General features: G+C 45.0%; 1 protein-coding gene across 1 annotated transcript; it reads left to right on the top strand.

The window, feature by feature from the left end:
• Nucleotides 1-2,327: 2,327 nt before the first annotated feature.
• Nucleotides 2,328-8,234, top strand: SCG2 (secretogranin II). Its single transcript, XM_052804710.1, has 2 exons — nucleotides 2,328-2,387; nucleotides 5,873-8,234. Exon 2 carries the CDS (start codon nucleotides 5,887-5,889, stop codon nucleotides 7,768-7,770), a length of 1,884 nt encoding a protein of 627 aa, XP_052660670.1. The 5' UTR covers nucleotides 2,328-2,387; nucleotides 5,873-5,886; the 3' UTR covers nucleotides 7,771-8,234.
• The last annotated feature ends 3,143 nt before the right edge of the window (nucleotides 8,235-11,377 follow it).

Genomic DNA, 11,377 nt, shown 5'->3' with positions numbered 1-11,377 from the left:
TAAATTTTATCCACTGAACCCAAAATAGCCACAGCAGAGACCTAAGCCAAGTGTCTGCCTGACTTCACACGCTGTAAATCTCAAGTGAGTGCTTAAGGAGCAGAGGAAGGAATCGTGCTGATGTGCCAATTAATCTGGGTTGTCTGAAATATGCACTGATGCTGAAGATCAGGGATAGATGGATGGGGGGGCAGCAGGATGATTTCATGGGAGAGAATTTGCTAGATAAATGTTAGGCGTTTGGTGGCAGAAGGCACAAAACAAGAGTCTGTTGGAAATACCTGCAGAGGCACAAGAAAATTCCTGAAAAATCTAAATTGAGCCTTTTTCTTGGGTTCTCGGGGGCTTTTGGTTTTGGGTTTCTGTTTTGTTTTGATCACAATGACTATTTTCTCCATGGACTAAGGTGTATTAGCAATAACAATGTCTGCAGCTATATGTTTTGTGGGCATGCAGAGCCTTGCTGAAGGGGGATGTGGTGTTCAGCAATACAGTTCCCAGCTGCTTGGGGGGAACTTGAACCTCCCTTTCTGCTTACTGCAGCCGATGTCTTTCTGTTTCCCTTCTTCAGGGATGCTATCATGGGTCCTAATGTAAACTTCTCTTTTGGCTCTTTTCTTCCTGGGTGCAGTGATGAAAGCGAGCATTTTGGATGGTATCTGGGGCCTGAATAAATCTGCTGCTGAAGAGTTTCAGCACAAAAACCGGTCTTATATTTCACTCATAACTCTATGTGATGTGAAATGAGAGGCTTCCATATCTCCATTTCAACTACAACAAATGCAGCAAGGATAGTCCTTTTGTCTGTTCATGGCTGCAATTATTTCTACCTTGCTGTTCTTACGACAATATAATTTTGTAACATTTATTGGTTTGGAAGGTACAGTCATCCTAGTTTTTTGCATTTTCTGCTGTAAAAGGTCAAAATTGTCAGGTAAGATTTATCTGGGGGGAAAAGTAGTCCTTATTTAAAAGCCAAAGTAAAACAACCTTTCTGGAATAGAAAGGAAGCAGCAGGAACGAGCTAAAACCCAGAGCAGCAGCTGAAGCAACGTGTTACATTTCATGTGTTCTGATTTATGGCACGGTGGTTTTTACTCACCCTAGTGATCTAGGTGTGCAAGCGCTGGCCTTTTTGCGTGCAGAGTGCTGAGAATGGAGTTAAAACTGCAAGGGCATGGCCAGCAGTGCCTGGCAGTGGTGCCATAGGCGGGTAGTCCCTCTCTGGCTGCATCTGCACCCGGGGGAGCGGGGCGAAGCCGGGAGCGTGGCAGCAGGGCCCCGGTCCCATGCCGCAGCCACCGGCAGAGCCCTGCAGGAGTGGGGTGCTTGCCCCCTCCTGCACCGCTGCCCACGCGCCTTTTGCCTTATCTTTCCCTGACATGCTTCAGTTTTTCCATCTATCTATATCTCAGGCATACAATGGAGGGGTTTCATTCCCCAACTCAGCCCTCCCCTCCTCCCCGGGAGAGCCCAGCCCTCAGTAGGGCGCTCTAGCTGGTGCAGAGCTCCTGGGCCTCCCACGCCTGACGACGAGGCCACGAATGCCGGGAATTGTCCCTACCCTGTCACAAAGCCAGAACTGTGCTACAATGGCTCGTTCAACGGATTAAAAAAAAAAAAAAAAATCCACACACAGACTAGCTGTTGAAAGCCCAGCTCCCGCAAAAGGCACGGGCACAGTGAGGCGCACCCCCGTGCCCACACGCGCACGCCGACCTTCGCGCCCCGCCGCCCCGGCACGCGGTCCTCCTCGCCGCTTGGCTCACGCTCACCTCCCGTCCCTGTGCGGCCTCGCCGCGCTCCCGGCCGGCAGACCGGGCCGTGTGCCCCTGCTGTGGCGCGGCCCTCGCCTCCAAACCCGAGACGGTGGTCAGCTTAGTAAAGTTCCCCCTCCCCGCTCCTCACCGCCCGCCCCTGGGCTGTGGGGCTGAGGAGCAGAAGGCGCTGGCTGTACCCTTCCCGTTTCTTTTCTTTCCAGCCCTTTTTTTCGTTCCCCCCCTCTTTCTGCGTTTCCCCGTCCTTTCTCTTTTTTCCTGTTTTGGGGGTCTGTTTTCTTTTTTCCTTTTCACCCCTTTTTTCTTTTTTTTGCCCCTTTTTTGTCGCATGCCCCCCGTCCCCCTTTTAATTTATTTGCCCCTTTGAACACCCACTCCTTGGCGGGGGTGGGGGGGGGGGGTGTTGCTCCCCAGCCTGCCCCCGGGGAGGGTCCCGCGGCCACCCCCCCGCTTTCCGCCGGCGCGGCCCGGCCGAGGCTCCGCCGCCCGGGCGGGGCGTGGCGGCGCGGCTGACGTCAGGCGCGGCGAGGGCGGTATAAGCGGGCGCTGTCCGGGTGCTGAAGGCGGCGGCGGCGGCGGCGGCGGCGGGAGCGGGAGCGGCGGCGGCAGGTAGGGGCTGCGCCGGGCTCCGCGGGGCGGCCGGGCCCGCCGCGGGCGGCGGCCGGGGCGGGGTGGGGGCGGCGGGGGGGCTGGGGAACCGACCCTTGCGCCGCCTCCCCTCGGCTGCCCGGCGGGGCTCGGCCGCCTGCCGGGTAGGAATCCACAACCGAAAAGCAGGAGGTTAAGTGCAACAACGGGTTAGGGCAGCAAGTGGATGGGGTGGCAGCCCATGTGTGCAAGGACACACGTGTCTATAACATACAGACCTGTAATTATCATGTGTCTGAAATATCTGTGTCTTACCAGCATCGTTCGTGGCCAAAGCCGGGAAGCGTAGCGTTTCTGTTCGCAACTGGGTTCGGTCGCGCTGGCTCGCCGACATGGCACTTCAGCCGCGTCAAAATATAGGAGGAGAGGTTACCTTGGGTGCAAACACAGTCTGACTAACTCGCCAGATGTATACTTATACAAACGGTCATTATAGTCATTCAGAACTGCTTAGGGTTTGCGTTTTTTCCCCCTCTCCTCGCCCCGCCGTTATCTTGTTCGTGTTTTGAGTCCCTTGCACAGGGTAAAGGGTTAGATATGCTTTAAACAAAAGCAGATTTACTGCGGTCATGTTATTTATTGCAAACGTAAAAGGGAGGAAAAGCGCGTGATATATTTCTTTGTTTTCCTTGTGGAAAACTGCTGTCGGATTCCCCCCTCAGACTCTCAGGGCAGGGACTCATCAATAGGAAAGCTTATGAGTTTTCAACACAAATTTTCACTGGAAACATTACATTCCTATCAGAGACAACTGCTGAGAGAGATCGAGAGAGAAAATTACTGCTACCATGGAAACATCCCAGAAAGGACATTTATTTTTTTGTCTGTTTTGGGGGGAACTTCTGTCAGTCTGTATTGCCTTTGTACGTGTTGTTAAATTGCGAACTCGATTGCCTCATCTTGCAAATAGGAACTTCCACGTTTGTTGGCCAAAAGATGATTTTCCTGCTTGTTAGGTGCTAATAGAGGAGAAAATATGCTCCCCATCTAGGCTAGCTTGACAATTATCCATCTGTAGACAAAACAGCCATTTTAGCATATTGTCCTTTGAGAGGCACAGAAGAGAATATTTTGCTATAGATCCTAAAGATAGTCTAAAATGTCCCCTGTTTTCCAAAAAAATATGGAATTAAAGTCTGAAAGACTGGGGAGGAGTCCTCTTACCCTAGATAACGCAGTATATTTAATGACAGGGCTTTATGACCTGAACTCAAAGCTTTTAAAAGACATCATTCCCAAATCCATTTGACAAGGCTTTCAAGTATCATCTAGCAATAAACTAGAAGTGAAAATTGATCTAGAGACAAATGCACCCAAAATATTTAGAGAGGAGCCAATGACCTGTTATTCCTGCAAAGGAAATAGCCAGTTGAGCACCATCCTTGTGGAACAGTAAACGAAACTTTGCCTGGCTACGCGCAATTTGATTTTAACGGGCTGCTGACGACTCTTACAAAGGCTGTAACAATACATAATTGTGTGCAGTGAGGGAGGTTGAGTTCCTGGTCTCTGTGAGTGGGAGGTGCCCGGCAGATAATTATGGAACAACTCTCCCTTCCCCCACCCCTCGGAAAGGACCGTTTCTCATGCACTAATCAAACTAACTCTGTTAATAACCACTCTCTCTGCTGGAAAAGAAAGTCTTAACTTCATTTATTTGCTACAATAAGCAGCAAAGTGCTTTTTTTTTCATGGAGGTATACATTTATGTATAGGACTAGTGCCTTTTCTGTGACAGAAAATGAAGCGATGTGTTGGCTTTGTTTCAGGGCAAACTCAGATCTGGAGGGTGGGACCTTCTTATCAGCTCTTCTGAACTAATCCTTTGTGAAATCAATGCTCAAACGTATCCAGGCTTGAGTAGTCAGAAATGTCTGGGGAAATAGTTTGCTAGTACGGCTGTTAGCTTGTCCAGGCATACTGAGGGGGAAAAAGCAGCTCTCCGAACTGATACTGCTTTAATTATTTAGTTAAGTCACATTATGTTAGGAACAAAAACTGAGCGGAAAAATCTACAAGTGAGCTGAAATGAGCATATTCACGCTCACTTTCTACATACAGCAGTGGGTAAATAGTGGTATACATAGCTCTTTCAGTCTGCCATGAATCACCAACGTCTCAACAGGATGCTTTTACCAAGCCAAAAACCAAAGGAACCAAAATAGGTCAATTAATCAAAGAGGTTTCTATCTTTATCTTTTCTTTCCCATTATTGTACTACATCTGTTAATGTAACTGGATCAGAAAAGAGTCTAATCTGTCTCATGGCCCCAGCATATCAGTGCCTGAGCATCTCCTAGCAAATGAGTGATGGCAATTTTTCCATTCACTGGGTGGAGGGTGCTCAGCTCCCTGCATGACTGGGCTTGTGCAGCTGTATCCTCATACGCAGCAGTGCTGTAATCTTCTTAATTCAGCTGGAGGCATATTTTTCCCACTTCTGTTCCAGAGTTTATTGTTGGCTGGTGTAAGCTGGGCAGACTGACTAGACTTGGGCTTTTACTGATCTATTCTAAGTGAATTTAGCTCACTTTTGCCAATGGTCACATTTCTGCCTGTCCTGGGACCTGATTCAATTTCTGCTGAAGTCAATGAATGAATGAAATCACCACTCAGAACCTACCTACTCGAGCTCATTTCCAAGATGGGTTTTAAAGGATTCAGTAAAATGATATTGTTCCTTTAGGATAAATTGTAGTTTGTCCTTCTTATAGGGGATCATTGCCCATAGGAAAATGGTTCACTCATAGAGCCTCTTAACTAAAATTCACCTGTAATACAAATAATGTATTTTTTTTAATGAAAGAGCAAAAAAGGAAGTAATAACACTAACAGTAATGACAGAAATAAACTTGCAACTCATTTTATATGCCATGTTCTCCACTTCATTACATTAATTTTATTGCAGTCTAGCACCATTCAGCAGTATGACCCTGGCATGAAATTAGATGCCCTATGGAACAATCTCAAAAAAGAATTCTGTATGTAGTTTAAATATTAATATTTTGAGCAGCATTTAAATATATGGATATGCTGATTTTACCATTTGAAGCCTTCCTTTTCATAATCAAAATGACATTGAGATTCCTCTATGGGCATTTCATGAGCTATACAGCTTTGTATTTTATACTTTGGTGCTGCTGTTGTTGGAAAACTGATGTACAGTGAGCATAGAGATAAGAAATTTCTAGCATAGGAAACCAATAGTTCCCAGTAAACTGAAGAATCATAGGAAAGATTCAGAAAATCTCAGATTTCCCCCCAAATATATGGCTTCCATGTACGAGTTATATCAGGTTTCCATAATTAATAAAAGTATGTGTAGTACTGGTGGTATTCTTCATTATGAGTTCCAGTTTAAAATAACAAGCTCTATTTTATTTCTCAGTTTCCTAAGTCTGTCTCCATATGTTAACAGTTTCTTTTTTCTTCTTCTTTATTTCAAGGAAATACTTTAAATATGGCAGAAACTAAAACCTTCCAGCTTGGAGCAGCCTGCGCTCTCACCTTTTTCTTTGTCCTAATCTATTGGGTTGATGCAGCTTCCTTCCAGCAGCATCAGCTGCTTCAGAAAGATCCAGACTATGTAATGAAAAACTTACAAAGGTTCCCAAATCCCGATATGATCAAGGCTTTGGAATACATAGAAGATCTTCGCAAGCAAACTAACAAGGGAGAAAGCAGCCCTGATTACAACTCTTATCAAAGTGTCCCGTATCTCCTGCAACAGAAAGAAAGCAAAGATCAGGTTCACCTACCAGATAATGTAAGGGATTCTTTGCCTGAAGATGAGTCCCAATGGGTTAAGGTAATGTTGGAAGCTTTGCGGCAAGCTGAGAAAGAGTCAAAAGCTGGCCCAAGGGAGAATAAACCTTTTGGTCTGAGTTCAGATAACAACTTTGCAGCTGGAGTAGCTGATGATTACGAGGCTTACAAGTGGCCTGAGAGGTGGCAAAAATATCTCAAAATGCCACTTGGGCACTATGAAGACAGTTCAAGAGACAGTCCTTTCAAGCGTACTAATGAAATAGTGGAAGAGCAATACACGCCCCAAAGCCTTGCTACGTTGGAGTCTGTGTTTCAGGAGTTGGGGAAGATGGCAGGACCCAATAACCACAAGAAAGAAAGGCTGGATGAGGATCAGAAATTGTATACAGATGATGAAGATGATGTATATAAAGTGAATAACATTGCCTATGAAGATGTGGTTGGAGGAGAAGATTGGAATCCCATAGAGGAAAAAGTGGAAAGTCAAACCCAGGAAGAGATAAAAGATAGCAAAGAGGAAATCGATAAACATGAAGAGGAGATTGATGACGAAATGAAAAGATCAGCGAAACTCGGCTTACTTGAGGATGAAATAAGAAGAGACAATAAAGATCAAATGTCAGAGGATGTTTCAAAGCTAATGAATTATTACCTGAAGAGGCTGATCGGCGGTGCTGGGAATAGGAAATTAAGGACTGGAGGAGAACTTGAGGAAAAAAGAGGACCCACATTTTTGGATAAGCAACTCAATCCTCAGTCTATAGCTCAGCTGATAGAAATCTCAAGGAATTTACAAATTCCTCCTGAGGATTTAATAGACATGTTGAAAGCTGGAGAAAAAAAGCAGCTTCAGAGTGAAAGGTTGGAAGCTGAGCAGGAAGTAGAATTCCCAGAAGATCTCGACGAGATCGTTGAAACCAATCTAGGACAGAGTGATATATTTAAAAATAATGTAAACTCTAAAAATGGGTACATGAAGCAACCTCTTAATGTTATTCCAGAAAATCTACCTGAAGACCTCAATATTGAAGATATTGTCAGTCTTCTGGGAACTGACAATTTAGCTAATCAGAATCCCTCCTACTTACTAAATCGTCTTAATCAAGAAAATGATTTGCCGAGACTGTCTTACATTCCCAGAAGGTTGAAAGGACACCCACTTCCTAAAGCTGCCTGGATGAATGATTTGGAAAGGCGACAAATGGAGTATGAGAAACTGAACGAGAAGGACGAAGAGCTGGCCGATTACTTGGCAAAGGTGTTGGCAAAATATCCTGAAGTAATCAATATGAACCAGATGAAACGAGTCCCACTTCCAGCTTCTGAGAGCGACCTGCAGGAGGACGACCGGCTGGAGCAGGCCATCAGAGAGCACCTGAGCCGGCTGGGGCCACAGGAGGCCGCGAAGTTGGCTTCGCTCAGCAAAAGGCTTTCCATGGCCGGGGAAACCGATGACACGCAGAACAGGCAGTATCTGGATGAGGATATGCTAGCAAAGGTGCTAGAGTACCTAAAACAGGAGAAATCAGAGCTTGAAAGAGATCACATTACTAAGCGGGCAATGGAAAATATGTAATTGTTCCCCAAATATTATTTCTCTTCAATGTGTTGACTTCTATCCCAATTCAGTTGTGATTTATTCCCACTCTCCCACTAAACAACCCATGGTAGACTACTTACCATTGAACAGTCTGCATATCTTTCTCAGAGCTGTTATATTGTTTATTGATATATATGTTATAAATTATGGGGCAAACAAGAAATTGCTTCGAGTGTTTTAAGAAACAATTTAATGAAATCAAGTAAAACTATAATATGTAAACAAATGACCTTCGCATTGTTAATAAAACATGATAAATGAAGAGTGACAATTATAATTTGAAATTTTTAAGATTAATTGGATTATTTTGTTACTGTCTGTAGTGTTTTTTGTGGAGTATCAAATAAAAAAAATAAAGCATTATATATATATAGTTTTATTTACAAGGCTTTTTCTATTCAGTGTTTTATTGTTGATGAATAAATTATTTCTGGACAAGAGACTGTGTTTCTTTGTGGCAGTTGATAAAGTCATACTAATTTGAAACGGAAACATACATTTTTTACTTCTACAGACAACTCTTCTGCAGCTTACCGTAGAATAAGTTGGTAGCATACACTGCTGGTTTTGCTGGCTATAAGAACGCTGACTGGCATTATCTTTAAGAGCAGTGCGTACCTGAAGAGCTTGCTGAAGTCAGCCAGGGCAGTAAATGCATTACCTATAGTGAAAATCGGGCCCCGCTTAATTAATGGTTATGTATCTCTTGGCAGCGGGAGGAAGATAAATGATCTGTCCAGCTAAGACAGATTCTATGATGAAGCTCTAAAAAAATACAAAATTGAACCTTTGTGTGTGAGTAGCAGCAGCTCTGGGAAGCTCCGATGAAGAAGAGGGGAAGCCCTGCAGACGGGTTCCTCGCCCTCTCTCACAATGGCTACCACAAAGAAAGAGGCAGGCTCCAAGGCAAGCAGAGAACTCACCCTGTAGGTAACATCACGTTTTTGTCTAATAAAAAATATTATTTCCCATTTCATGAAATGGCTGTTACATGTATACATAAGTATACACAGAGCCTTTATTATTCAGTAGATTACCTGGACACTTGAAATGTCTCTTGAGCTCCTGTTAAGACCTGCAGTGGATGTTCTGGAAAAGCTCCGGCTCTTTCACAGAAGATGTGCTTGTGTAACTCTGTGAGTCAGGCATGGTTTTCACTAGGACAGCTCAGGCATAAGCATTTCCAGGATTATAGTTTAAAAGTGGTTTTTCCTGGTGGTATTCTTCAGCAGCTCATCTCTGCTAAGTGGGGTGGGGATGATTTTTGGTGAGGCAATGTCTGATGAAGCAAAGTACAAAGGCTGCAGAAATAAGACTTCATCGTCAGTGTCACCATTACCCTGAGCAATCATGCAGATGACAGGAGTTCAGTCAGAGCTCTTGCTTTGGGCCACAGCAAAATCCTTCAGTTCCCTGTTACTTGGATGAGTCGAAACATTAAACATAAAATTGAAAAAATGCCAGAGTTAAATTCAGTTCTGTACTCTAAAGAAGGACAAACCTGTTGCCGTTCAAGATGCACTTGCTTGTGACACTGGGAACTTGGAATCATTGTATTCTATTCAAAACAAAATTGTGCTTTAAACAAATAACATCTTTTATCACCTTGATTCCTAATACTATTATTCTCCCTGGTCCTAATACTGCTCCTGCAATCCTCATAGTCCAGAAAATTTTCTTTCGGTCAAATCAGTAACATTTAATACTTAAATACGTAATATGTAAAACTGGGGAAGAGTAATAAAAGCAAGAGTACTCAGACTTAAATGAATGTTTGCTGTTTTCAGTGAACAAGTTTCACAATTTTATATTTGCCTTCCAAGATCATATTTTAACAGGAGACTTTACTTACTGCCCTTATTCGCATACACGCACAGAGCCAAAGCCTAACTCCATAGCCAGCTTGCTAGACACTGTTTTTTCCAGGGCTGTAGTTAAATGCCTTTTTTTTCCTTTTCTTGGAGGAGAAAAGAATTAACTCACATAAATATTTTCATAAAAGGATATAATGGGCAGCCAGAGAAGCACAAGGCTGTGTGAAGGCCTGAGATGCCTGGCTGGCGCAGGCACTGTGCCGCAGGTGATAGATGCTGGGAGGGGACTCAGCACGTGTCTGGCTCTCCTGGGCGTAGTAAGGGCATTTTTCCCCACCACTTCATCGCACGCACCAGGTGAGGAATGGTTTGTCAATCTCTGCAGAATATCTCTGCCAGAAGAAGGGGTTTTTTTGGAAAGGATGGCCGCTCAGACTCCGCTGCCATCCAGGGACAACGGCTCCTTGGGAGCAGGCTGCTGTCCCATGGCTGAGCTCAGTGAGGGCCCGAGGGCTCTGTGATGATGACACAGAAGGACTTGTGCTCCTGCAGCCTCCCAAGCATGGGGATCTCATCTCCTGGACGTGGCTGCAACCTGTGTGCTGCAGCGTGGGGCTGCCAAGCAGCCAGAGGTTGTGCAGGGCCTCGGGCACCCACAGCTTCGATGGAGATGTACCGTGGTTGCAAACATGCTGTTCAACGCACTTAATAAACACCATCGCGATAGCAGGCTAAATAATTTAAAATATTGTCAGCAGGGCTTGGGCAAAGCTCACTGAAGATGACAGTCTTCTCCCCGCCTCTTGCACAGACCCTGAAACAGCACATTTCTCCTGCCTCAGAGAGCTCAAAGTATGAGCAGGCTATCAAGGTGGTTCTGAATGTGTTTTCTTTTTGTAGCAGTAGCCTTAAAGCACATGTGTGTAGGTGTACCCTCTGCCCCCAGCTCTGGGCAAATACTAGAGTCACACATCAAAGCTAACACCTTGCACCACTTGTGCTAACACCCAGCCATGGTACAGTGCATGTTGCTGGTTTTGTCCTCATGGCTAAAATAGATATGAGTTTATCTATTTATTTCACAGTGAAAAATTAAAACTGCATTTTTTTCCCTTTAGCTGCCCTCCTTTCTTTCAATGGTGACATACAACGGTGCTTTAAAAAGGAGCTTTTCCATTCCCCCCCCCCCAGCAGGTGCCGAGCCACAGGCTCGGAGGAGCATCACCCCCGTTGCTATGGCACCCAGCAGCGCATCGCAGCGCTGAGGAAACGAAGATGAAAATGCTTTGAAGTGGCAACCTTCGCTTCTGCTTTGTCCTAAAATTGTGTTCGGATGGCCTCTGCCACAGCCCAGCCAGCCCTGCCGTGGGTCTTTGTGCTGCGCCATGATGTGCCTGTTCCCCTTGAGCTGATACTTGCGGCACTGCGGTTCCCCTAATGCTACTGAAGGTGCCCAGACCTGAGGGCCTTCCTAAGGAACTTAGTTCAGAGTGTATTCAATACGCTCTTCAAGCGGAAAACAAAACCATCAGGCAGTGGGGTTTATGGTTTTAAGGGGTTTGTGTTTTTTTAAAGTCAACGTAAAAGGTTGACTGCGTCAAAACAATGATGTTTTACAGCAGGTACATTAAAGTAGCGGGCTATTATTATTCTTGCTTCTTTAGCTGATCTCATTCTTTTCAAAAGAATGATTCCAGTGTGAGGGGACAGAGGTTCACAGGTCCCTGTTTCAGCCATTGCTCCTTGAGCACATGCCAGGCAATAATATA

The sequence above is a fragment of the Harpia harpyja genome, chromosome 12 (genome assembly GCF_026419915.1).
Source record: "Harpia harpyja isolate bHarHar1 chromosome 12, bHarHar1 primary haplotype, whole genome shotgun sequence".
NCBI lineage: Eukaryota > Metazoa > Chordata > Aves > Accipitriformes > Accipitridae > Harpia > Harpia harpyja.
The sequence above is the reverse complement of the archived record's forward strand: the minus strand, read 5'-3'. Positions and strand labels throughout refer to the sequence as shown.

What these genes read in the sequence shown, in the direction of transcription:
- SCG2 (XM_052804710.1), top strand. Translation starts at nt 5,887, where the DNA reads ATGGCAGAAACTAAAACCTTCCAGCTTGGAGCAGCCTGCGCTCTCACC.